This window comes from Pongo pygmaeus, chromosome 21 (genome assembly GCF_028885625.2).
Source record: "Pongo pygmaeus isolate AG05252 chromosome 21, NHGRI_mPonPyg2-v2.0_pri, whole genome shotgun sequence".
NCBI lineage: Eukaryota > Metazoa > Chordata > Mammalia > Primates > Hominidae > Pongo > Pongo pygmaeus.
This window is the reverse complement of record NC_072394.2, coordinates 52,157,519-52,185,117: the sequence shown is the minus strand read 5'-3', so window position 1 is coordinate 52,185,117 and position 27,599 is coordinate 52,157,519. Positions and strand designations below refer to the sequence as shown.

Here is a 27,599-nt window from a genome sequence, read left to right as displayed (position 1 = left end):
GCCCCTTCGGAAAAGACCGCTGTCCCCAAGATCCCCATATAGACCATCTGGGCCTGCCACTGCATAGATGTGGCCTCCTTCACAGCAGAGGTTAACATCCATGGCTCCAAGTCAGACCTGAGTTCAAATCCGGCCACTTCTTAGCTGGGAGACTGTGGGCAAAGGGCTTTGGCTCTCTGAGCCTGCAATTCCCTCCCTGTAAAAGGAGAATAAATCAGTGGTTCTTAACTAGGGGTGATTTTGCCTCCCGGGAAACCTCTGGTAATGTCTGGAGACAGTTTTCGTTGTCATAACTGGAAGGTGGGAGTGTTAATGGCATCTAGTGGGTAGAGTCCAGGGGTGTTGCTAAATATTTGACAGTGCACAGCACAGCCCCTTAATTAAGGAATTATCCAGTACAAGTGTCACTAGTGTCAGGGTTAACAACCCCTGATGAAGCGCTACCCACACTGTCGGGTAATTGTGAGGATGACGATCAGGAAGCAGCTAACACGGGGCCTGGCCCACGCCAAGCACCCAGTCTGTGACTGCGAATGTGGGTTTTATGATCAACCTCTTTTGGTTTTTTTGCTCATCCTCTTCTCTCCTGCCCTAGACCAACTCCAGGGAGCTTCTTTCGCAATCGAGCATCCAAGATCGGCACCACCTGACAAGGTGCAAAGGAGCCACCCCACCGTCACCATGTCCACACCCCAGCCACAGACCTCTCCCCGGAGTCCCACTGCTGCCTCCTCACTGGCCTCCCTGCCTCCATGCCTGCCCTCCTCCATTGCTTTCTCCCCACTGCTGCCCAAGGGGATCTCTAAAAACCAGTGTTTTTGAGCATTAGGAGGGCTCTGGATCTATGTAGAGCACTTTACCTACATTATCTTATTGAATCCTTAGAACAAACCTTCGAGGCAAATGCTAAGATTGTTTCATTACGGAGGAGAGAAAACAGGCTCAGAGAGGTGCCGTAACTGACCTAAAATCACAGAGCAAGTAAGTGGCAGAGCTGGGATTTGAAACCAGGTTTGTCTGGGATTAGACCTTATAAGAGGGATGTTAGCTGCATCTTCTACTCACTGAAACAGTGGGTGTGCTTCAGAATCCCCTCAGAGGGGGCCTGCTACAATGAGGAGCCACATCTAGGGTGGACCCCAGGAACCCACATTTTGACAATCTCCCCCAGCTCCTGTTGTAGGCGATTCTGATGCTGGTGGTCTATAAGCACTTGGAAAAAGCCTCTCAGATCCTGTTGCTCTTCTTCCTAAAACCATCGATGGTTCCCTTTTATTCTCTGAATTGACTCCAAAGTCCTGGACATGTGGCCTTTTCTCCCATTCACTCTAGTGTTTGAGCTTGCATCTGGTCTTTCACCCCTGCGCATTTGCTCAGGTACACTCCCTGCCTGTGATACGCTGCCAGCCTTCCTTCTCCCTGGGCCTGGTGGGTTCCCACAGGTGCTGGGCTGGGAGTTAGGACTTCTGGGTTTTAGCTTCATGGGATAGCAGTCTCCCAGCATAACCCTGGCCACATCCTTCACTCTCTTTGGGCCTTAGTTTCTCCACTGGAGCCACAGAGATTTGACTGGATTCTGGCTGTGTAAACAGAGATGGCAAAGGCAGGCTCTTGCTGCCAAAGCCAGGCCTCTGGGCCTCTCCATCTGTTTGCAGGTCAGCAGCCTGTGTTCCTGGCAGGTGCTAAACACTCACTCATGCTGCTGAGAAGATCCAGGGAGGTCTGGATCCAGCACCATGACTGCAGTTGCTTGGGCCAAATCAATGTTTCCACATCTTATCTCTAACTGGCTCAGTCATAATATTTAGACATTTGGCCTCAAGTTGAGAAATTTGGTGACTCAGGGAGATAGCAGCTGTGGCCGGCTCCTGACCCCTGAACCCTCTACCCCTGATGGGGACACACCCTTCCAGAAAGAGGAATGGACTTTCCCTACAAGAAGCTTTTCGTGAAGGGAGAAGGAAACTGAGGACCAGAGAGGAGAAACAACTTGCCTGAAGCCACACAGCTACATAGTGGCATGTGTGCATTTAATATTTACTGAGCACCTACTATGTGCAAGTCTCCATGGTGGGTGCTATGAAGATAGACGTGAGCAAACAGGACAGAGAAGGGATTTGCTCTTGTGGGAATTTTAGTCACAGTCAAATCTTATTATTATTATTTTTTTAGAGACAGAGTCTTTCTCTGCCCCCCAGGCTGGAATGCAGTGGTGCAAACTCAGCTCACTGCAGCCTCAATCTCCCGGGTTCAAGAGATTCTTGTGCCTCAGCCCCCCAAGTAGCTGGGACGACAGGCACATGCCACCACGTCTGGCTAAGTTTTTTGTTTTTGTTTTTGTAGAGACTGGGTTTTGTCATGTTGCCCAGGCTGTTCTCAAATTCCTGAGCTCAAGCGATCTTCCTGCCTCTGCCTCCCAAAGTGCTAGAATTACAGGTGTGAGCCACCACGCCCGACCGACCCTTGATATTATTGAAGGTTAACATTTACAAAGCTTTTATCATGTGCTGGTCACCATTCTAAGTACTTATTAAATCTTCATAATTACCCAGTGAGGTGGCTGCTGTCATTTTACAGATAAGGAAACTGAGGCACAGTGAGGTTGACACTCACTTGGGGCCACATCCTAGTATAGTGGGCTGAATGGTGGACCTCTAAGAAATCAGGTTCTCCTAATCCCAGGAGCCTGTGAATGTTACCTTATATGGTAAAGTCTTTGCAAATATGATCAAATTAAGGATTTTGTGATGAGGATATTATCTGGGATTATCTTGCTGGGCTCCAAATGTTATCACATGTATTAAAAGCATGCATGTCACATGCTTCATAAGAGGAAGGCCAAGGGGAGGGTGGACAGACACACAGAAAAGAAGAAGACAATGTGAAGACCAAGGCAGAGATGGCAGTGATGTGGCTACAAGCAAAGGAATGCTGGCAGCCACCAGCAGCTGGAAGAGGTATGGAGTGATTTCTCCCCCAGAGCCTCCTGTGGGAACATGGCCCTGCTGACACCTTGACTTCAGCTGAGTGAAACTGATGTTCACCCTCTGGCCTCCAGAACTGTGTGAGAATAAACTTCTGTTGTTTTGAGCCATCGAGTTTGTGGCAATTTGTTATAACAGCCACAGGAAACTAAGCCTAACAGCTAGGAAATGGCCATGCCAGGATTCAAACCCTAGCAGCCTTCCAATTTCTAGCTTTACAGATGTGCCTCAACTCTTTTTTTTTTTTTTTTTTTTTTTTTTTTTTTGTCATCTGTCAATCCTAGTCCTGCAAAAATGTAGATAAGATTACTTAAAAAACAAACTCTGATAGGTCAGCTGGCTGTTGCGCTGTTAGTCTTTGCTGGGGGACCAGGCTCTCCTTAAGATGGTTTCTCCTCCTGCAGCTGGCTAGCCCAGGTTTGTTCTCATGGTGGCTATCCAGAGTTCCAACAGAGAGGGGAGAAATGAAGAAGACTCTTGAAGCCTAGGTTGGAAGCAGGCACAGCATCACTTCCCTTGGATTCCAGTGGTCAGAGCAAGTCTCAAGGCCAAGCCCAGATTCAGATCATGTGGAAATAAACTCATACTGCAAAGGGCTCGGATGTAGGAAGGTCATTAATTAGGGCATCAATGTGAGAAAACTACCCTAGTCTCTACCTCCAGATCTAGAAGTGGGAAGGCGACGCAGGCCTGACCGATATGAGCTAGAGAAGCAAGCAAAGGGATTTGCATCTGACTTTAATAAGGCAAACCAGAGTTAGTCCCAGAGTCTCCTTCTGCTGGCATTGCCAAGCTGCCAGGGCATAAGGGCTGCTAAGGCTATCTTGACACAAAACAGGGAGAGGCTGCCTGAGGGGGAAGCCAATACAAAGGAAAGCATTGCTTAGAGAGAGAAGTGAGTCCTGGCAACATCCATGGAGCCCCTGGATCCTGCCATACCTGAAGCTGTTTTTCTTCCCAGTTCCCTGAAGCCAGGATTTCCCACCACTGGACTTTCCCTGCTTGAGCCATTAAATTATTGTTATTATTATTGTCAATCAGGTAGAGAGAGAGAAAGAGTTTTTCCTTTCGGGATCAAGCGCCATGGTCAATTGGAACACAGATGCCTCTGAATCTTGCCTTATGACCAGGAATGGGAATACACAGTTAATAGGAGCAGAGAAAAGGCAGGCCTCGAAGTTGAACATCCTGGAATCTAATGCTGCCTCTGTTACTTGCAAGCTCCACAATGTTGGTTAAGGGAGTCCTGATTCTTTCCATCCAGAATGGTTATGAGGCTTCAAGGAGCTTGTGTACCTATACGGCTTTGTGCAGAAGGGACACTCACTAAATGACATTTCCTAACCTTGACCTCTCTCCTCGGAGCTCAGTTTCCCTGTTACCAAAGTGGTGTTCAGGCAAAGCTTCTTGAAGAGGAGCAGAGGAAGGTGGGAAACTGATCAATGGAGTTTGTCCCTGAAACACCCCAGGGGAAGCCTGTCTTGCCTAAATAGACAGTTTAAGTGATTAGCCTGGCTTAAGATTTTGTATTTCTTCCCGTGTGAGGGCTCATGACCAACATCATACAATGGACACAGAACAGTAGCAGGGACTTTTGTGGTTTTTATTAAATGCCACACTCGTGTGTACATATGTCCCTCAAAGGAAACTGAGACTCAGAGAGGTTAAGTGACCTGCTTGAGGTCACACAGTGGCAAAGCCAAGATGTAAACCCAGGTTCTCTGGCTCCAGCATGTCTCTTGCTCCTAATCACTGAACTAGATGACATCCATGGAAAATGTAAAAGGCTCATTTTTCTTTGCATATCTGAGTTCAGAGTAAGGAAAAGTTCAACTCCAGCACACCAGCATATCTATGTAAACAGACCCTTAATTTTTGTGTGCAGGAAAGAGCATTCCAGGACTTATAAACTAGCTATGCTTGGGCTGCTTCCAGGCCTGGACATATTTTATTTGGTCCACACAGTGTCTTACATATCGGAAAAAATGTACATTGGAAAAATAAGCCTTTCCCCCACTAGCTTCTCTTAAAAACCATAGGGCTGGAGCTGAGCAGTGAGGTTGGATTTGAAGGGGGAGTCTGTCCACTGTAGGGGTAGGGTGGGGAGAAGGCTTCGACCCCCCTGAATACAGCTCAGTCTAAGGCAGTTTCCTGCACCCTGGGGAGACCCCATCTGGGTCCTGGGTTCCCCAGGAAGTGGCCATTCACTCCAAAAGGGAGAAAAATGCCCTCCTGTTCCCCTGCCAGCCTGGAGTCCTGGGAGTGGGGAGAGGCAGCCTGGGCCTCTGACTGGAGCCCAGACTCCACCATTCCCGGTTCTGTGGGCTTGCCTTCTGTCCTGGCTTCCCATTCCTCATCTGTAAAATGGGCACACAGCCATCCCTGCCCAGCTTTCAACCCTCCCACCCCACTTTCTGACCCGCCTTTGGGGGATCATCCTTCCCACCTTGTTTGGTTGACCATCAAGGTCTGTGGGCGGGCACATGACCCAGACATGGCCAATCAGACTTTCGCGTGGGAGAATCAGAAATTGAAGGGGAACGAATGCTGAGATTGGAAACAGCTGGAGCCCCGAAGACCTGGCCGCTTGCTCCTGCTCCCCATACCCCTGGCTCCTGCTCCCCTTGTTCCCGGAGTTGCTTGTTCCTGTCCTTTCCAAGTCCCAGCTGGTCAATTTTTCCTTCCAAATACCTCGTCCCCACCTTTTATTTTTCTTAAATTAGCCAGGGTTGGTTTCTGAGGCTTGAACAAACCCAAGTACTCTGCTTGATGCCAGCATGACGATTTCTGCTTCTAAAGCTGGTATGGAGGTCAAATGCTATCCACTAGAGTAGAAACTGTAAAGTGCCATTCACACGAGGAATTGTCCAGGCACTGGCACATTGCAGTTATGAACTTGGGCCTCAGAATCAGAATTTGATTCCCAGCTCCACCCCTTTCTTGCTGTGTAACCTTGGGCTGCTTGCTTCCCCTCTCTGAGCCTCAGTTTCCTCACCTGGAAAATGGAGATGATACTGGTATTAAGACCAGCTATATACTTTGTGGGTACCAGAGTAAAGTAAAATGATGGGGACCCTTGTTCAAAAATAATTAAGAATTTCAAGCTGGTGACAGGAGAGCACTAAGCCGAGCATGAGGCCATTCTGCGTGCAGGGGCCTATGTGAGTACCCAGGTCGCATCTCCATGAAGCTGGCCCTGACTGCCTAGAGCTTGCTGTGAATGGGGCATCTTTTCCAGGCTAGGCAAGGAGTAGAAAGCTGTGTCACTCTAATTCGTATCCGGTTGCCTCCCAGAAAGCCCTGGAGAAGGTTTACAAAATGAGCATGTAATAATACAATAGGTTTCATCCATTAAGCACCAAGTACGAAATAGGTACTTCACGTACTACTTTATTCAGCTTCAGAATGGAGAACTTTCTTCTATTGCAAGTGACAGAAACTCAACCCAAATTGGCTCAAACAAGCAAACAAAAATAATTTAATGGTTCATGTGGTCAGGAGCATTCTGGCTTCAGGCATGGCTGAATCCGGGGTTTCAAATGATATCTCAAGAAATTGTATTTCCCTGTCTCTTGGTTCTGCTGCCCTGTAAGTCGGTTTCATTCTCAGACAGGCTGTCTCCAGGCAGAGGCAAAAGTGGCCCCCCAGTATCCTGCCAGATCAGAAATCACAGGCAGGAGGTCCTTCTGATCACCAAATAAATGGTTAGGGAGACAGAGAACTCTCTCCAGTGTGTCTGGTATTAGTGGAGGGAGGTTGGGAGGCTGTGAAAATAATGCTAATAGCCCACATTTATCCAAGGCTTTCCATACTTCCAGAGATTAACTCTTTTCATCCTCACAACCAACTCCATTTGACACCTGGGGAAAAAGAGGCACAGATAAGCAATATGCCTGAGGCCTTTTAAGTGATGGGGTGGCGGGTGCCAGGCTTTGAGTTCACATAGTCTGGCCGTGGAGCCCAGGCTCTCTCACTCTAGCCCTCTGCGGACATGCAGGACATGTAGACATTTGGGCTACGTGATGGTCTGTGCGTCAGAATTTGGAGCTGCGAACCATGAGCATGGTTGAACATCCACCAAAGATTTCTATTTTTTTTTTAAGCAGTGAAATGTTTGTGTGTTTGAGATGAGAATTTTTTTTTTTTTTTAGACAGCATCTCACTCTGTTGCCCAGGCTGGAGTCCAGTGGCGCGATCTTGGCTCACTCAACCTCCGCCTCCCAGTTCAAGCGATTCTCCTGCCTCAGCCTCCCAAGTAGCTGGGATTACAGGTGCCCACCACCATGCTCAGCTAATTTTTGTACTTTTAGTAGAGATGGGGTTTCACCATGTAGGCCAGGCTGGTCTTGAACTCCTGACCTCAGGTGATCCACCTGCCTCGGCCTCTGAAAGTGCTGGGATTCCAGGCGTGAGCCACGTCGTCTGGCCAAAATGAGATCGAACGGGATCTAACATGGAACAGACACAGGAGCTGATGCCTGGTGAAGTGGGGCTGGGGGATTATTGCCGTCTGGGGAGGTGCTGGGGTGGGAGGGAGAGGAATGGGGGTCACACAGGCTTGTTGCATTGTGATCTGAGACTATTGTACTTTTATTCTGCTTTTAAAAAAATTATTGCCATGTTCTTTGTGGCTTACTAGGTAGCCAGTGTTTGTGGTTCACTGTGTTATTTTGACTTTCTATTTCCTCTTTTTTTTTTTTCTCTCTTGGTATTTCAAGAGCTGAGAGAAGTGACTTAAAATGTCCTTTCTCTATAACTGTCTGTTGCTGTGTTATGTGGTGCATGGATGCTCACACCTTTATTTATTTTTATTTATTTATTTATTTATTGAGACAGAGTTTTGCTCTGTTGCCCAGGCTAGAGTGCAGTGGCGCAATTTCGGGTCACTGAAACTTCTGTCTCTGGGGTTCAAGCGATTCTTGTGCCTCAGCCTTCCGAATAGCTGAGATTACAGGTTTGTGTCACCATGCCCGGCTAATTTTTGTACTTTTAATTGAGATGGGGTTTCGCTATGTTGGCCAGGTTGGTCTTGAACTCCTGACCTCAGGCAATCTGCCCACCTCAGCCTCCCAAAGTGCTGGGATTACAGGCATGAGCCACAGCACCCAGCCAATTTTCTTTCTAGTCTTTCTAATGTTTTCCTTATTTCTGTCTCATTTTTTTCCTGTTTTTCCATTTCTGTTAACCATGTCCTTTCTGTATTTTCTGCAGGGCCTATTTCCTTCCCCTCCAATTTTGTCTTCATTTCTGATATTTTTTTTTCTTTCTACTTCTTTCCTGAGTGCTAACCCTTCATGTTCACTACCTCCTTTTGCCTGCCTTCTTCTTTTTGAGTTCTTCAATTTCCTTACTGTCCTCCTTCATAGAGGTAGTTGCTCCATTCAGTTCTCCTAAGATGTATGTTTCTTTTCTTTTCTTTTCTTTTCTTTCTTTAAATTTGAGACGGAGTTTCACTAGTTGCCCAGGCTAGAGTGCAATGGCGTGATCTCGGCTCACTGCAACCTCTGCCTCCCACATTCAAGCGATCTCCTGCCTCAGCCTCCAGAGTAGCTGGGATTACAGGCAGCTGCCACCACACCCAGCTCATTTTTTGTATTTTTAGTAGAGATGGGGTTTCATGATGTTGACCAGGCTGGCCTTGAACTCCTGACCTGAGGTGATCCACCTGCCTCGGCCTCCCAAAGTGCTGGGATTACAGGCGTGAGCCACCACACCCAGCCTCCATTCAATTCTTTTTTGAATTTATGCCAATATGATTTGGATATAATTTTCATCCATTTTGTGTGAACACTTTCATCTATTGGTAGATTTTTCTGCTCTTTTCTGCATAATTTATCATAATATCTTTGTATCAAGGCTTTTACACTTTTTCAAAAGCTTGTCATTGGAAGGGCTTGGTTTTCCTGGGTCAGGTAGTTTGCTGATTGCTCCTATGGGTGTAAGGAAGAATTAGGGTAGCTTCATGGGCTCTGTAACTGTGCCTCTCCTCTGCTGCCATAGAGACAGACTGCTTCCTGCAAATATGTCTTCTCTCTGTAATTCTTCGCTATACCTCCTCTGTTTCTCTGAACCAAACAAGATCCAGGAGAGCTTCTCCTGCTAACTGTATTCACCCAAGCTTCTACATTCATTATTATAAATAAGGAACATAACTTTCATCTCATGGCAAGCCCTCATCCCTGGGAAGTGTGGTTTTGCTGATGCTTTCTGAGATTTGCTATCACTGAGCCCACTCACCACTCCCATGTGGCTTCTGCCCTGTCTTAGCTGCTTCACACGTACTCTGAAGCCAATGAATTATATGTCTCTCCTGGCTTTGCTAAAAATGGAGTTTGTGGTTTGGTTTTGTATATTTGTTTTTCCATTCTTCTTGATGCTCTGGTATAATTTCTAGAAGGAGAGGGTAAATGTGGCCTTAGGCAGCCATTTTTCTACCCCCACTATCTAACTGGATCCTCTTTAGTAACTCTGAGACATAATAAGCAAAGCAGCTATGACTGCCGTCCCATTTTCAAGATGAGAAGCCAGAAGTTCTGAGGTTCTTGGGGTGCTTCAGGGTGTCAGGAGCATCAGCACTTGGGGTCTATCTGGGTGATGGATCAACATGGATCTCTTTTCTCCTTGCCTTCCATGCTAGGCTGGCTCTCAGGCAGGACAGCAGGGAGTTGAGGAGACTGAGGTCTGACTTCATCATTTTTTCCACTACAAAGTGCCAAGGCAGCTGGTTGGGAGCCATGAGGCCACCTGTCCCCCTGTCCTGGCAAAACCAAAGGATGAGAAGCTTGCTGGAGTCCCTCTCCTGTAGCACCCACCACCTCTGGCAGATAGCCTGGGAAGAGGGGCAAGACCGCTCCAGAACATCCTCCCACAGGCTAAGACAAGGTCTAGGTGGAATTAGCCTGGGAACGCTGAACGAAAGGCCGCCTAGCCCAGCGATGTTTGCATCTGGGTAGCTGCCCACCTCTGGGCTCTTAGCCAAGCACATTCCCTACATAACCTCGGCTGTCCTGGGGAAGGATGCTGGAGGATGGCTCCCCTGCAGCTGACATCCTTGCACTTTAGAGACCTTCAAATCACCAAAGGCCCAGGCATGTGCCCATTCTTAGAGACAGTCAGCAGCAAGGCCTGGATGGCAGAAAAGAGGTCATTTCTTCCAACCCTCTGCCTCTGATTCAGACATGCTTTCTCTTCCTGTATAAAAAAGACCAAGTAAAGAGGTTTTCTGTCTTTCATTTCTTTGGTAAAATTCTTGATAAAGAGGCCTGCACAGTGCTGGCAAATAAATACTTGGTAATATGTGCTGAAAGAATTATGCTTCATCTCTTTTGTTGTTGTTGCTGTTGCTGCTGCTGCTGTGTTGTTGCTGTTGTTAAGACAGGGTCTCACTCTGTCGCCCAGGCTGGAGTGCAGTGGCACAATCTCGGCTCACTGCAACCTCTGCCTCCCAGGTTCAAGCAATCCTCCCACCTCAGCCTCCTCAGTAGCTGGAATTACAGGCGCACGCCACCATTCCTGGCTAATTTTTGTATTTTTAGTAGAGATGGGGTTTCACCATGTTGGCCAGGCTGGTCTTGAACTCCTGACCTCAAGTGATCCACCCATCTCAGTCTCCCAAAGTGCTGGGATTACAGGCGTGAGCCACTGCACCCAGCCTTGCTTCATCTCTCTTTCTTTTCTTTTTTTTTTTTTTTGGAGACAGAGTTTCACTGTTTTGCCCAGGCTGAAGTGCAGTGGCGCGATGAACCCTCGCCTTCCGGTTTCAAGTGATTCTCCGGCCTCAGCCTCCTGAGTAGCTGGGATTACAGGCGCCCACTACTACGCCCAGCTAATTTCTGTATTTTTTAGTAGAGACGGGGTTTCACCATGTTGGCCAGGCTGGTCTCGAACTCCTGACCTCATGATCCTCCTGCCTCAGTCTCCCAAAGTGTTGGGATTACAGCGTGAGCCACTGCACCCGGCCTAGCATCATCTCTTTTATTAAGTGCCTACTGCATGCACTAGACACAAGATCTTCTTGAATTCGTCCAACCACCATGGGAGGGGGGCCTTGTCGTCATCATCCTCTTGTACAGATGTACCAACGCTCCAAGAGTTGAGAGTAGCCTATTCTAATTTAACTGGTACAAAGAACATTCAGCCAAAAGGATTCTAAAAAGTTCAGAGATGAAGTATACATTAGTCAATTCTTGTTGCTTAAGAAGATCTCAAAATCTCTATGACTTGTAACAACACGTACATTTTTCTTCCTCGGACCTCTGCAGGTCAGCTAGGGGTTCTCTACTTCAGGCTGCAGGTTGCTCTGTGGGTCATGGCTCAAGGCAGAAACCAAGGTCAAGTGGAAATATGTGATTCCTCGTGAAACCTCTGCTCAGAACTGGCAACCGGTCATTTCTTCATCCTCCACTGGTCAAACTGAGTCACAGGCCCGAGTCCACCATCACTGAGTCAGGGAGATATTATTCTCTGCTCGTAGTGGGGGCACCGCAGCCCTGCAACTAAGGGCGTGAATGTCTAATTCTGATATAGGGAGTGGGAAAGAATTGGAGACTACGATCTAATCTACTGCAGCACAGTTCCAGGGGTGGCTAGTTAATTGCGTGACTTAGCAAAGACTCTCCTCAGGCTCCAAGGTGGCTGCCACAGCTCTGACCCAATCTCTGGCCACTCACACGCTACGCTGAGGTGTGGTGATAGCGTGATCAACCTTCCTGGTTTACCCAGGACCGAGAGGTTTCCAAGGACCGAGAGTTTTCCCAGGATGCGGAGCTCTCAGTGCTAAAACTGGGAAAGTCTGGGCAAACCAGGATGCGTTGGTCACTTGACGTGTGTAGCAGATTGTTTCTGAATGTTTGGGGGTAACTGGGGCAACATGTGAGTGTGTGTGTGAGAGTACTGCATGTGCGTGTGTGAGTGTGTATGTATATGAGTGTATGTGTGGTGTTATTCCACAGCCCAAGACAGCAAACAACTAAACACTCAGTATGACACATCACCAATAGAAATGGTCATTTATTGGCTCCTAATTCCACGGGGGATGTCACACTGGGACAGGCCCCCACTCTGCCCTCATGTCGGCTTGGTCTTTGCCCCCTCTTTCAGGCTGCTCCCTAAAACTCTGTTGTCCTTCCTTAATTCTACAGAGCAATTTTGTTCAACATCCCAACTCCAAACCTATTTTGCATACCCCAAATGTTTAAACCACCGGCCCTTGGCACAACTAGACTGCAGGGCTAAAAATCAGGGGGCAGGTGTGTACTGTTGGTCTATGCAGTGTTTTAAAATAATTGGAGCCATTATTTCTGGCTTCTCTTGAGTCTGGAGATCTGGCCACACTAGGCATGTATTTCTACGTGGCTTTAGTTGGCTGGTACTGCTAGAAGCTGCTTCCTTTTGGATAGGGCAGCCCTCTCTAGTTTTCCACTGTTCCCGTCCCTCCCTGTTGCCTTCCTGATATGACTGGCTCCCTTCATTCATTTGCAATACTTGCTCCAAGACTTGAATTTACCACTCTCTCTTTAGCAGCACAAAACACCAGGAAGGTTGCAGTTTGGGTCTCTCCTTCCCCTCCACCTCTCAACCTCGTTTAGCTTCTATAAGTGGAAGAATTTATTCTTGCATTGTTCCAATTTTAGACGGCAGCTGTGCTTCCTTTCGTGGCTGCAGCAGCCATGAAAACACACCTCTCGGACCTCCCTTGGCGGAGCCTGATTGACAGATATGCTATGCTTCTCAGGGTTTGCTCCTAGCCAATCACTGGGGGAAGCAGACTTGTTCTTGGGAGACATAGGGCTCCTCAGGAGGCTCAAGGACAACCTGTTAGCCTTGAACTCTTTCTTTCTTTCTTTCTCTCTCTCTCTTTCTTTCTGTCTTTCTTTCTTTTGACAGAGTCGCTCTGTCACCCAGGCTGGAGTACAGTGGTGCGGTCTCGGCTCACTGAAACCTCTGCCTCCTGGGTTCAAGCAATTCTCCTGCCTCAGCCTCCCAAGTAGCTGGGATTATAGGTGCCGGCCACCCCGCCTGGCTAATTTTTTGTATTTTTAGTAGAGATGGGGTTTTCACCTTGTTGCCCAGGCTGGTCTTGAACTTCTGACCTCAAGTGATCCACCCATCTCAGCCTCCCAAAGTGCTGGGATTACAGACATGAGCCACTGTGCCCGGCCAGACTTGACCTTTCTAAGAATGCACTGCAGCCCACGGTCCCTTCTTTCCTCTGTCCCTTCCTTCCATTTGTCCTCCTTTCTGTCCCTTTCTCCCAGCCCTCTCTGGCTCCCTCTTCATTTTACTCCCTGGCACTCTCTCAATAAGCCTTTAGTATATCTCATCTCATCTTGGCTCTCCTGGAGGACCTGCTCATAACAGATTTGGAAAAATCAAAAGGTAGAGAAAGAGAGGGCTTCCAGGCAGGTAAACAGCATGAGCAAAGGTCTGGAGGTGGGAAGGCCCAGGGTGTGTTTGCAGCACCAGGGAGTAAGTTAGCTTGTCCTAAGAAGACATCAAATTCCCATGCTCTAGCTTATCAAAGGAAGTACTATGTGACCTTGGGTGAAGTGACTCTTTCTGGACCTCGATTTCACCATCCGCGAATTCGGAATAATTTTACTACCCATTTTATAGGTTCTTTGTAGAGAATAAATAAATTATCATGAAAAAGTGTTTCAGATGGCTTAAGTTACTAACTAAAGTTAGAGCTATCGTTACAAAAAAATATTTAAAACTTCCCCTCTCTGTTGGGACTGGTTTTTAGCCTTGAAGAAGGCAATATACATAATATTTTCCTTTCCAGACACAGTTTATTTGTATCCTTTAGGGTGCAGACATGAATCAGACCTGATCCTTGGGAGAGAGAAAGCAGGGGTGTAGGGTAGAAGGGCTCCCTTTCCCAGGCAAAATTCCCTGTGTTCTAATTGGGTTGGGTCTTGACATTACTCTCACAACTACACAGTGGCCATGGAAGAGAGCAGAGGCTTGGTGAGATGGGAGAGTTGCTTAGATGTCTTGTTTCTACTGGACAGTGAACATCTGAACACACTGAGGCTCCTACAGGGAAATGTCTGGATGCTCGTCCCTGGGAAAGTAAATTTTCCCGGGGGTCCAGCTGACATATGAGCTTCCCTGCCCCAGAGGAGGGCTTAGATGCTAGAGTTGGAAACTCTCTGGGTGGCTCCCTGCTATCACCACTACCAGTAACATGCCCACTGCACAAGTAAAGTAGTTGAGGCTCACAGATTAAGCGACTTGCTTAGGTTTATATGGAAAGCAAAACTTGCTTTTCAAATCCTTGCGTATTCCAGCCCTTTTGCCATGGGCTAGAGGGGTCTTCCTTGGGATGGTCTTCCCTTATCTTCATTCTGAGGCCATATCAGCTCTGTCCTCAGCAGGGTCCTTTCAGTCCTCCCGGGGCAGGGGAATTTGGAATTTCTGCTATTTTTCAAGGCCTGCCTGTTCCTCCAAGATGCCATAGCCAGAAGGTTGGATGTCCTATCAGCCTGATAAACATAGAAAGCCTACACAGTAAGCAAAGTAAAAATAATAAGACAAAGCAACACTTTTGAATTCTCACATGGGCCAGTCCTGCAGAGGTGTTCCGGATGCATCATTGCCTCATTTGGTCCTCCCCTCAGCCATATCTAGAAGGCATCTCAGTTGGGAATGTCTTTGGCTGCAAGTATTAGAAAAATCTGACTCATAGTGTCCTAGCACAGACATGTGGTTAGCTCATTAAATGAGAAATCTATAGGCAGGTGGTTCCAGGGATGGTGATGCCGCAGCTCTGGTTTGGGGCTCTGCAGTTTTCTTGGCCTTCCCTCATAACACTACGGCCCCCCTCAGCTCCCCCACTAATCACATTCCCACACAATTGCCCCCAAAGCAGAAGAGAAGGCAAATAGGAAGGAAACACATTTTTCTAGAAGCCCCCAACAGATATCCGGAAGGTGCCCACCTCAGGACAAATCACTAGCAAAGGTGGATTTCCTGGACCGGCTCAGACCCATGGCGGGTCATTCTCTGGGAAGGGGGCCTGGCCACCCTCCTAAACATATGCCGAATCCTGAACAAATCCAGGAAGAACCAGAGGCTCACATTCATCTCCCTTTGGTGTGTGAGCAGCTGCTTCTCCTTCCCTGAGAGGATTTTGTCTATGGGTCGAGAAGAGAAGAGAGTATCTGGGAGAGATATTTGTATTCAGGTGATATTGGTCTGCACTGAAGCCAGCGGTGGGGAGTAGAAGAACTGATATTTATTGAGCACCTATTGTATACCAGACCCTGTGCTGGGTGATTTCATTCTCTTTTCATTTAATTCAGTTCTCAAAGCAGCCCCATGAGGAAGGAACTCTTCTTCCCATTTTTCAGATGAGAAAATTGAGACCAAGCCTGATCACAGATAATGGAGAGGAGCGGAACTGGTATAAGCGCTAATGGCGGTTAACTTTCCCTGATGCTCATGATGTGATAGGCACTCACATAGGTGTGCCCCGTGGACTAGGTCGTTTGTTCCTGACCTCAACTCCATGAGGTTCTCTTTTCCCCATTCTGTCAATGAGGAACCCCAGCTTGGGGAGGTGGAGCAGTCTGCCTGGGGTCACAAAGCTGAGGATCGGCCAAGCCCAGCTGTGAACCCCACTGCTAGCAGACAGCCCTTTGGAGCTCCCCAAATTTGGAGAAAATCCTCTGGGCCCATTCTACGGCCTTTTTGGGATTGTTGGCTTCTCTGGCAGATAAGCTGGAAAAATAAACAAGAGGATCAGAAAACTCCTTTTGCCTCTTGCCGTTCTGAATCTGCTGAGGCCACAAGGGGGTCATCCAGCTGCCTTGACAGCCAACATTAAGCAGGCAAATAAATGAATCTTGAATATGATAGCAGGACATGTGAAGTACTGCCAAAAAAAAAAAAAAAACTATCAAAAAAACAAACAAACAAAAATCAGTAAGAGGAGATGACTGTTTTAGACCGGGAGGCCAAAGACAGCTTCTCTGCAGTGACAGCTGAGCAGAGACAGCGGGACCGGGGACGTGGTGGAAAGAGCAGGCTGTGCGAAGAATGCTCCGAACAGAGGGAACAGCATGTGCAAAGGCCCTGCAGTGGGACCTCTAGGGAAAGATGGGGAGATCAGTGTGGCTGGAGCAGAGTGGGTGAGGGAGAGAGTCAGGGGCATGGGGTCAGGGAGGTAAAGGTGAGAAGGGGTGGGTCATGCTGGTTCTCGAAGGGCCTTGTCAGGACTCTGGCTGATAAGCATGGAAGCCAGGAGACCAGGAGGAGCAACAGCTTCTCCAGAGCTCTGCTGGGACTATGGAATCAAACGTGCCTAAGCTCACCCGGCACTGAATGGGTGGATACAGGACTAGAACAAGACCTCCTGGGTCTTACCTCCAGGTTCAGCCCATGGTTTCATAAAATTTAATGTGCCAAGCACTCAACAGTTTGCGACTCCTTTTATTGTCAAGCTCTCATCACTTCCTCACAACAGCCCCAGAGGTAAGCACAACTCTGCCCTCTCTGCTTCCAGATAATGAGGTGTTCTCAGAGAGGTTGAGCTACCTGCCCAAGGCTTCCCAGGGTGGGAATGGGGATGGTGGGGGCAGGGGCGTGGAGCGAGGCTGGATTGACCCCCAGTTCTCATCAGCACCCTGGGGTGGTATCTTGCAGAGCTGCGGGCACAGGGGGCTGGCACCCCAAGCACCAGGTAGCGATGACAATGACTGCCACATCCGGAGGCCCTAACGTGGACCAGGTAGAGGGTGCATACTTCACGGGCACTATCTGTCCCCAAAGCAGGTGAGGATGAGGGGACTCCCTGAGACACCCTTGTACCCCCTGCCCAGTAGTTACTGAAGATACTATAGGCTGCGATATAATCCAGCCCAGCCCTCCCAGCCCAGACCACAGAATGGAAAACTCCAGGTCCCCAGCACGCCTGGGGTGGGGGATGGGGTGAGGAGGAGCCTTGAGGGGTTTCTTCTGTCTAGGTGGAATGTGGAATGTGGTGGGAAAGCTCCTCCTGACCCCCTTACACTCCTCCTCCATGTTCGTCCCCTCCCACCACATTTTCTCCTCCCACACTGCCCCCTCCTCCCCATACCTCCTTCGCTGTCTCCCCATCGCACCTCTGTCTTCCCAGATTCCCTCCCCTTCCCTTCCCTTCCCCAAAAGTCCTTTCCCATCTTCCCCATCCCTCTTCCCTCCCCACATATAATCTCTTCCTTCCTGTACATCCTCTCCCTCTCCCTTCCCTTCCATCACCCCCCAGTCCACCACATCTATCTCCTTTCCCCCGATCACTCCCCAGCCCACCACATCCCCTCCGCCCCCTCCCCCTCCCTCTCCCCTCCCCTCCCTCCCACGTTTTCCGTCCAGGCCTGAGCTGTGGGGAGCGGGGGTTCTCCCAGAGCGCCCCGGGCCGACCCCTGCGGACCTCGGAGGGCCCCATTCCCCCCCCCACCCCGCCCCAAAGCGGGCCGGGGTGGGCGGAGTGGGAGGGGCGAGGCGGGTGGGGGCGGGGAACTTTACCTGGGAGTGGGCCAGGCCGCCAGCCCCGCCAGCCCCGCCAGCCCCGCCAGCCCCGCCAGCCCCGCGATGGCTTGGGCCGCGCTCCTCGGCCTCCTGGCCGCGCTGTTGCTGCTGCTGCTACTGAGCCGCCGCCGCACGCGGTGAGTGTCCCGCTCCTCTCGGCCCCGCCAGACAAAGGGGGCGGCTCCCGCCCGGGCTGCAGCCCAAGGGTCTCGGAGCCCGCGGCCGGCCCGGCCCGGCCCGAGTCCCGCTCCAGTATCCCGGGCAAAGCGAGACCCTCGGAGGTGGGAGTCCCGGGGCCCCGCACCTGGGTGAGGGGACCAGGCCGTGCGCCCCCTGCCAAGAAGGTGCAAGGTGGGAAGGTGCGGGGTCCGGTAGGTCCCCCGGGGCGAATTGCCCACCGCGACAAGTCCGGGTCTGGCCCTTAGCGCGACGGCAGGGACCTAGGAGGGGGTTTCAGGTGAGGACCGAGGGTTTGTGGGTGGGGAGCCGTGCGGGGACAGCCTCGGCGTGGCCCGGGTGGAAGAAGCGCTCTCCACTCTCCAGCTTCTGCCTGCACCCGGCACCCACCTACGCGCTGTCAAACCCTGCCTTGCTTTCAGCAGTCCTATAGGGGTAGCCTCGCTCCTCAACCCATTACACAGATGGGAGTGTTGAGCCAGCGGAGTGTAGAGCCCCTGGGGGATGTCTTGATCATGCCCTGGAACCACCCACCCCGGGATTCCCCGTCTAGAAGAGGGGGGTCGGTGGGCTTAGTAATTTCCTTCGCCAGGGAGAAACTGAGGCCTGTGAAGTCTCTACCTTCCCCTGAGATCCCACAGCCTGGACAGAACGGAGCCAGGGTCAGATGTCACAGCCTCTGGTCCCAAAGGTTTTCCAGCTCCATTGAGCATCTGTGATTTAGGAGAAAGAGTAAAGACAGCCTCAAATCAAGGAGATAGCTGTAGCTCTCCTTTTCATAAAATATTTTTTAAGTTAACTTGAATTGCATAAGGAATAGCTGAATACATTCGACTTAACACAAATATTTATCCTGTTATAGATAAGACCGAAACCCCTTAACCCTCCCCCAGCCCCTGAAGTCTAGTCCTCTCTCCCTCTCTGGGCCTCTCGTGTTGCTCAGTCTGGGTAGACCCTTCCATATTTAAAAAATATATACTTTTTATTTTAGACTAGTTTAGGATTTACAGAAAGTTGCAAAGATAGTACAAAAAGTTCCTGTATTTCTCTCACCCTGTTTTCCCTATTGTTAACATCTTACATTGTTATGGGACATTCGTCGCCACTAAAAACCAACACTGGTCCGTTACTTTTAACTAAACTTCAAACTTTATGGGATTTTATCCAGTTTCCCATTACTGTCCTCTTTTTGTTCAGGATCCGGCCCCAAGTTACCACATTGCCTTTAGTTTTCATACCTCCTCAGTCTCCCAGATGTTTTAAAAATTACTCTTACATAAAAATTACTCTTACATACATCGACATGAGCTTGTAGCTAATACAGAGCCATGCAAGAGAGAGTTAGTTTACATTCGTGTCTGAAAATTCCGGAAACCTTGGGAACTTTTTGATTTTTAAACAATATGGTAGTTGAATTTTCAAACAATAAGCTCACTGTATTTTTCTTCAACCTCCAGACATCTTTTCAGCTGATATTTACAACTATGTAGTCAATCATTTGCCTTAAAATAAGAAAAGGACAGTGAATAAATGTCTCAGTGAAGAAATGAATTATTTTTCCTGTCAGGCTTTCTCAATACACTGTATAGAAATGTTTTCAGACATTATGATGCTTGCTCTTTTCACTCCAGATTTTAGTTTTGACATCTGTTCTTTTTGCTACAAGCAGATCTTTTTGCTACATGGAGATCGAATCCATTCTTTTGATCCTCTCTGGAGTCTTCCATCACGTGAATAAGTTATGGGCTCTTTTTTTGTTTTTGTTTTTGTTTTTTTGAGATGGAGCTTCCCTCTTGTTGCCCAGGGTGGAGTACAATGGCAAGATCTCGGCTCACCGCAACCTCTGCCTCCCGGGTTCAAGCGATTCTCCTGCCTCAGCCTCCCCAGTAGCTGGGATTACAGGCATGTGCCACCATGCCCAGCTAATTTTTGTATTTTTAGTACAGACAGGATTTCTCCATGTTGGCCAGGCTGGTCTCGAGCTCCTGACCTCAGGTGATCCGCCCGCCTCGGCCTCCCAAGGTGCTGAGATTACAGGCGTGAGTCACTGCACCCTGCTGAGCCTTTGATTTTTATACCTGCGGGCACCTTGGAAGGGTCAACAGTGGGTAGTGGGGAGAAGTGTGGGAATGAGGGTCACTGGCAGCTTGAGGGTAGGTGCATGGACCCTGGGGACCCCAGTTTAGATCCCTAATCTCACTTTCTCCTTCCAGCTCAGCTAGGAACACTGGTTATCTCCATTTTACAGAGGAGGAAACAGGCTCAGAAAGGCTAAGCAACTTGCTCAAGGTCTGTCTGGATTAAAACTCTGGGCTGTAAGAATTTTTAGCTTTTACTTTTAGAGATAGGATCTCACACTGTGGCCCAGGCTGGAGTGCAGTGTACAATTATAGCTTACTGGAGCCTTGAACTCCTGGGCTCAGGTGATCCTCTCATCTTAGCCTCCTGAGTAGCTGGGACTACAGGTGTGTGCCACCATGCCCAGTTAATTTTAAAAATTTTGTAGAGATGGCATCTTGCTATGTTGTACAGGATGGTCTCAAACTCAGCTCAAGCGATCCTCCCACCTCAGCCTCCCAAAGTGCTAGAATTACTGGTGTGAACCACCATGCCTGGCTTTGCAAGAATTTTTAATTCACAGGAAGAATGAATTCTCATTCTTCCCACACGTTATACTGGTAATCTGAACACTCAAAAGTCTTAGAACCATGTGACCTTAAGATACTAAGAGATGCAACTACAAGCAAAAGATTCTTAAAGAAGGACAATGGCCGGGAGGGCGGATCACGAGGTCAGGAGATCGAGACCATTCTGGCTAACACGGTGAAACCTCGTCACTGCTAAAAAAATACAAAAAAAATTAGCGGGGGGTGATGGCAGGCACCTGTAGTCTCAGCTACTCAGGAGACTGAGGCAGGAGAATGGCGTCAACCCGGGAGGTGGAGGTTGCAGTGAGCTGAGATGCGCCACTGCACTCCAGCCTGGGCGACAGAGTGACTCCGTCTCAAAAAAAAAGGACAAACAAGTGAAACAAGTGGGTGACCCCTGATGCCGTGTGAATGGTGATCCAGTTTCGGTTAAAATAAACAAGGCTCTCCAGCTCCCTTGTCTCATTTCTTTATCCTGACCAAGCCTTGAGGTAATTTCCATCACCCTTATCATACAGCTGAGGTTAAAAAAGATGAAGTGACTTTCCCAAGGTCATACAAAAATTATATTCCACATCTAGGCCTCTCCAAAATTCATGCTTATCCCGGTAAGAAACCACTACTTCTGGGAGTGAGCAACTCCGTCTTTACCTCTAGAATTTAATTTAAAACTTTTAAATTAGGAAACATTTCAACTATACAGAAAAAGAAAAAGAATACAGTAAGAACCCCCATGTACCCATACCTTGATTTGACAGTCATTAACATTGTTTAAAAAATATCAGACATAGGCTGGGCGCGGTGGCTCACGCCTGTAATTCCAGCACTTTGGGAGGCTGAGGGAGGCCAATCACGAGGTCAGGAGATTGAGACCATCCTGGCTAACACGATGAAACCCTGTCTCTACTAAAAATACAGAAAATTAGCCAGGTGTGGTGGCGGGTGCCTGTAGTCTCAGCTACTCAGGAGGCTGAGGCAGGAGAATGGCGTGAACCCGGGGGGTGGAGCTTGCAGTGAGCAGAGCTTGCACCACTGCACTCCAGCCTGGGCAACAGAGCGAGACTCCGTCTCAAAAAAAAAAAAAAAAATTAGATGTCTTAATATTCCACCCTTGAATATTTCAGAATGCATATAAAAATGACAACTACAATTCTATTTTCTTGCTTGAGAACATAAAAAGATAATTCTTAATATCATCTAGTTCCCAGTTCAAATTCAAATTTCTGCAATTACAGCAAGAATTTTCAAGCCCCATTCAGTGAACATGAGGGTGGTGAGCTGAGCGTTAGGAGTATGGCTTGTGGGCCCCTTGAAGCTAATTAATTTGCCTTGTGAGTATCAGAAACATTCTTCTTGCTTCCCAGGCCTCAGTTTATCTGCACTTTGAGGTGGGTCATGGAGGTGGTCTCTCAAGCCTCAGCCATATCACCAGGCTACTGCATCTCTTTCTTTGGGCTTGTGTGACCACCACAGGGAGCACCGAGAGAGATCTCTTGGTTGGGAGGCTCCTTTTCTGGGGGTCCAGAAGGCATAGTGGCATCAAGCGAGAGTCCCTGTGGCCCAGTGGCTGGTCTGGGCCCTTGCAGGATGCAGAATTTGTAGGCACAAATAAACCTGTCTCATTCTAACATGCACTGACCAGAGGTCACCCAACAGTGGTCCATGACTGGATTCAGCCCTGGATGGGCTGGGTTTGTGCTGTGTGGGACAAGGGGAGAAAATTGGGGGATTCCATACACAAAAATCTAGATTTCCAACTTCTTCTGAAAAATGGGAAGATCAGCAATACTTTCCTGGGACTCAGTGGTAGCACCCTCTCTAAACCTTGCCACAGTCCCCACTACTGCCTATTGCCTCTCCAGTATGCAGCTACTGTAGTTACCACTGTACTTCCTCTGCTGTTTTTTCCTGTGTTGAGAAATAATTCTGTGAATTTGTGTCTATTTCAAAAACCAGAAAAAAAAAATTAGGGCAAGGCCATGTGCTTTTTCTGCACAGTGGTAGCAGTGCGGGGCAGGTATGGAAGAGCATCTGGGAAACCCTGTTAATGGCAGACTGAAAATCCTGGAGGCCTGTGGGTGAGCTCTGGGGAAAGAATGGGTTAAGCAGGTTAAACAGAATTTTGGGTTGCTCCAACTCAGCTGTGCAACTAAGCCCCCTTTTGTTCCCCATCAAATCCTCCCAGAGCTTAAGGCCCTGCATTGAGTTGAAATGATTGAACAGAGAGGTTGGGCAGTCTACCCAACATTGCACAGCTGAACCATGCCAGCCTCTGCTCTGGACAATCTAGAAGATGGACTCTGTGTCAGGTGCTTAACCTACATTGGCTTTCTTAACCCTGTCAGCAACTCTGGGAGGCAGGTGCTGCCCATTGAGCACCGACTGCATACATGATTCATTCAGACCAGGCAGTGTTCTGAGTGCTGGAGTGAACAACACGTCCTCCCCTCATGGTTCTTCCATCTAGTGAAGATGCCATACGTCAGGCGGCATGGAGGCGGGTGACTTCCCATCCTTGACTCCTTTCCCTGGTTCACAAAGGGTCAAGTGGGAGAGAGATCCAGGGCAGGCGACAGGGGTCGGTGAGTGAGGAATAGGCCGTTTTTAGAGGAACCCATGTGATGGGGCTCCAGTCGGGAATCGGAAAAGATGCCTTGGAATCTGACCCAGGGTGGGCAGGAAACCAGCTGTGTGGGCAGAAGCCGGGGATGGAAAGGTCAGGGCCCACCGCCCTGCCTGCCAGGGCCTGACAGTGCCTAAAAAAAGTGAGAGTGTCGTGGGTGGGGCTAGAGCCCACGGTCCCCAAAACAGAGCCTCCTTCGCCTCCGCTGGCCGCAGGCTGAGTCACCCTGGAATGTGGCCACGGCCACGGCCTGAGCTGGATTGAGGGCCCAAGGCTGGAGGAGCCAACATCAGGGGTCAGGCGCCTGGCTCCAGGCTTCCTGCCTTTGTCTGCGCCTCCTTGGGACTTTTCTGGGGAAAGAGGAAAGCTGCCAGGAATAACACCTGGCTCGCTGGGGAGCTCCAGCCACAGCCAGGAGAAAGGCAGGGAAAGGAAGCCTGTTCCCACCTGCAAAGATGATTTAGGAGAAAATTTCAGGGCCTGCGTTTGAGTAGGTCTCTGGAATATCTCTGCAAAATGGAGGTGAAAATGCCCACTTAGGGTGACTGGGGGCCAGTGTCAAGAGCGTGGGCACTGCAGCCAGACCTGTCTGGATTAGAAACCCAAGTCCTCTATGTTGGGCCCTCTGGCATGTGACTTAGCCCTCTGCACCTCAGTTTTCTCCTCTGTAAAATGGGCCTGGCAGTAATCATTGCTTCCTCATAAGGTTAGGGGGAGGATTCATTAAGTCACTGGGATAAAGTCCTCAGTGTGGTGTCTCCCACACCAACAGGGTTCATTAAATGTTAGCCATTATTTCCAAACAAGGAAACGTTTGGAAAATGCCAAGTATAGCACCTGATGTGTAGTTGGCACTAGGTAAATGGTGCCCAGGAATCTTACTGTTCCTGCTTCTCAGCTGCTCCCCAGCTACTAGGTGCCCGGTGCTCTGTAACTCCCCTCATCCTCAGCACAGCCCAATGCAGTCAGTAGCATTATTGCTCCCATTTTACAGGTGAAGAAATAGAGGCATGGAGAGGCTAAGTCACACAGCCAGCAAGAAATGTGGCTGGCATTTGAAGCGAGGAAGTATGGTGCTAAAGTTTGGGCTCATCATGACCATGCCCTCCTGCCTCTTATGCAAAAATCACTGCTCCTGGGTCCAGTCTGCCAGGCTCTGACCTGGGCTGGAAGGGGGCTGCCATGAACCAGTTATTCCAAGGCTACTTGGGCAGCACGACACGTGGAGACTTCAGGAGAAGTGGTCTTAGCCCAGGGGCTCACAAAAAGATGAGGCGCAAGGAAAGGCCCTGCACCTCCTTAGACTCACAGAGCTCAAATTCGCAAGTCTCCTCTTTGACTAGAGAAGCCGGGATGGGCTGGGGAGAGGAGGGAATGGTTGGGAGAGGCACTTCCTAGGCTCTCAAATTTCATCTTTGGTTCTGCTCCCATCTTTCCCAGCCTGGCCATTTGCTCCTGTCCACCACCTGTCCACCACCTGTCCACCACCTGTCCCACCGTTTGGGTTATATTGGGGGCAGCCAGGTAGAGGGAAAGAGGGAGCAGGAGACAGGGGCAGAGGGAGGTAGAGAGGGAGGGGGAAAGGAGGAAGAGAAGTGGCTGCTTCCCTGAACTGCTGGGTATGGAACAAAAGGCCCTGTGCTGAAAGTGGGAGACTCAGATGTTAGGCCTGGCTCCCCGGGGACCATGGCCATTGCTTCCATCACATTTCTCTCCTGAGGAGTCACAGTAGTTCCCTGACACATCTCCTTCCTTCCTCTTGTCTTTCTCTAGTATGACCCTTTAAAAGCATGGTCACATCACTTATTGGCTCCTGCTTCAAACCCTCCAGTGGGTCCCTGCCACACGTGGCATAACAGCCAGACTCTCACCTTGGCCTTGGCCCTCGTGGTCCACAAAGTCATCTCCAGCATCATCGCCTACGTCTCGCCGCCACACTCTCCACTCCAGCCACGCTGGCTCCTGCTGTGTTGAAAACCTCACCGAGCATGCTCCCACCCCGGTGCCTTTGCACTTGCTGTTGCCTCTGCCTGTAACACTCTTCTCCCTGCCCCTCCCAGAGCACTCCCTTCACATCCTTCTGGTCTTTGCTCATGTGGCATCTCTTGAGGAGGCCCTCCTTGACCACCTTTTGTAAACTAGCCCCCATGACTGTCTCGCACCACCCTGCTTTCTTTTTTCTTTAATGGAATATAATTCATATCCCATTAAGTTCACCCTTTTGGGCTGGGCATAGTGGCTCATGCCTGTAATCCCAGCACTATGGGAGGCTGAGACAGGGAGTGCTTGAGCCCAAGAGTTAAGATCAACCTAGGCAATACATCAAGACCCTGTCTCTATAAAAAACAGAAAAAAAAAAGTCAGGTGTGATGGCGTGTGCCTATAGTGCCAGCTACTCGGGAGGCTGAGGCTGGAGGATTGCGTGAGTCCAAACGTTTGAGGTTATAGTCAACTATGATCATGCCACTGCACTCCAGCTCCCCTTTTAAAGTGTATAATTTAGCCAGGCGCGGTGGTTCACGCCTGTAATCCCAGCACTTTGGGAGGCTGAGGCGGGTGGATCACGAGGTCTGGAGTTCAAGACCAGCCTGGCCAAGATGATGAAACCTCATCTCTACTAAAAATACAAAAAATTAGCCAGGCGTGGTGGCGGGTGTCTGTAATCCCAGCTACTCGGGAGGCTGAGGCAGAGAATTGCTTGAACCTGGGAGGTGCATGTTGCAGTGAGCCAAGATCGCGACATTGCACTCCCCCCTTGGCAACGGACCAAGACTCCGTCTCAAAAAAAAAAAAAAGTATAATTCAATGATTTCTAGTGTATCCACCGGGTTGTGCAATCATCACCATCATCTAATTCCAGAATATTTTCATCACCCCTAAAAGAAACCATGTACCCATTAGCAGTCACTCCCCATTTCCCCCTCCTCCAGCCCCGGGCAACCGCTAATCTACTTTCTGTCTCTATTGATTTCCCAATTCTGGACAGTTCATATAAATGAATTAATACAATATGTGGCCTTTTGTGTCTGGCTTCTTTCACTGGGCTTAATGTTTTTAAGGTTCACCCACATCGTAGCATGAATCAGTACTTCATTCCCTTTTGTGGCTGAGTAACGTTTCATAGCATTGATACACCACATTCTGTTTATCCATTCGTCACTCAGTGAACACTTGAGTTGTTTTCACTTTTCAGCTATTATGAATAATGCTGCTGTCACCCGAAAGCGGTCCTGATCCAGACCCCAAGAGAGGGTTCTTGGATCTCAGGCAAGAAATAATTTAGAGTGAGTTCACAGAGTAACGTGAAAGCAAGTTTATTAAGAAGGTAAAGGAAGGAAAGAGTGGCCACACCATAGACAGACCAGGGCGTTTCTGAAGGCAAGAGGAGGAATGTGTCTGCCTTACGTACAATTCTTCTTGTTTATATAGAAGATAAAAATCATGGGAGAGGTGTGCTCTTCTACCACAAGGGCTGGGGACAAAGGATTGTTATCTACTGTCTTCCATAAGAATCTATATTATTATCGTTAAAGCAAAACTTAAACCAAGAAGGCTTTTGTTCATAAAATATCGGGACATCAGGACGTTTCCTGGGTCTGTTAAGTCCTGGATCTGTTAAGTCTTGGGTCTGTTGGGTAAGCATTATTAACCTGTTCCCTTGATCGTAAACATCCTGCGCTTAAGAATGCCTAACTTCCTGGCCAAGCATGGTGGTCCACGCCTCTAATCCCAGCACTTGGTGAAGCGGAGGCAGGTGGATCACCTGAGATCAGGAGTTCGAGACCAGCCTGACCAACGTGATGAAATCCTGTCTCTACTAAAAATACAAAACTAGCCAGGCATGGTTGTTCATTCCTGTAATCCTAGCTACTTGGGAGGCTGAGGCAGGAGAATCACTTGAACCTGGGAGGCGGAGGTTGCAGTGAGCTGAGATCGCGCCATTGCACTCCAGCCTGGGCAATAAGAGCGAAACTCCATCTCAAAAAAAAAAAAAAAATTGCCTAACTTCTTCCTGGGATTGCAGCCCAGCAGGTCTCAGCCTCATTTTACCCAGCTCCTATTCAACATGGAGTCGCTCTGGTTTGAACGCCTCTGACGCTGCTTACGAATAATAGTGTATACATTTGTATAAGATCCAACGTTTTCAATTCTTTGGGGTATATTGCTGGGTCTTGTAGTAAGTCTATGCTTGACGTTTTGAGGAACTGCCAGACTGCGTTCCAAAGCAGCTGCACGATTTTACATTCCCACCAGCAATGTATGAGGGTTCTCATTTCTCCACATCCTTGCTAACACTTATTTTCTTCCTTTTTTTGGTGGTGGGGACAGGGTCTCGTTCTCTTGCTTAGGTTGTAGTCCAGTGGCACAATCACAGCTAATTATAGCCTCCACCTCCTAGGCTCAAGCGATCCCCCAACCTCAGCCTCCTGAGTAGCTGGGACTACAGGTGCACACCACCACACCTGGCTAATTTTTGTATTTTTTTGTAGAGATAGGGTCTCACCATATTGCCCAGGCTGGTCTTGAACTCCTAGGATCAAGAGATCCTCCCACTTTGGCCTCCCAGAGTGTTGGGATTATAGGCATGAGACACCATGCCCAGCCTTATTTTCCTTTTTTAAAATTTTTGTTTTTATTATGGCCATCCTGGTGGGT

At 48.9% G+C, this 27,599-nt stretch overlaps 1 protein-coding gene across 2 annotated transcripts in view; it reads left to right on the top strand.

The window, feature by feature from the left end:
• Positions 1–17,077: 17,077 nt before the first annotated feature.
• PTGIS (prostaglandin I2 synthase) overlaps positions 17,078–27,599 on the top strand; it is a 65,022-nt gene continuing 54,500 nt past the window's right edge. For both annotated transcript variants that reach the window (XM_063659564.1, XM_054468062.2), the window contains exon 1: positions 17,078–17,632. In XM_063659564.1, the coding sequence (XP_063515634.1) occupies positions 17,559–17,632 (74 nt within the window). In that variant the 5' untranslated portion in view covers positions 17,078–17,558. The remainder of the gene's footprint in view (positions 17,633–27,599) is intronic.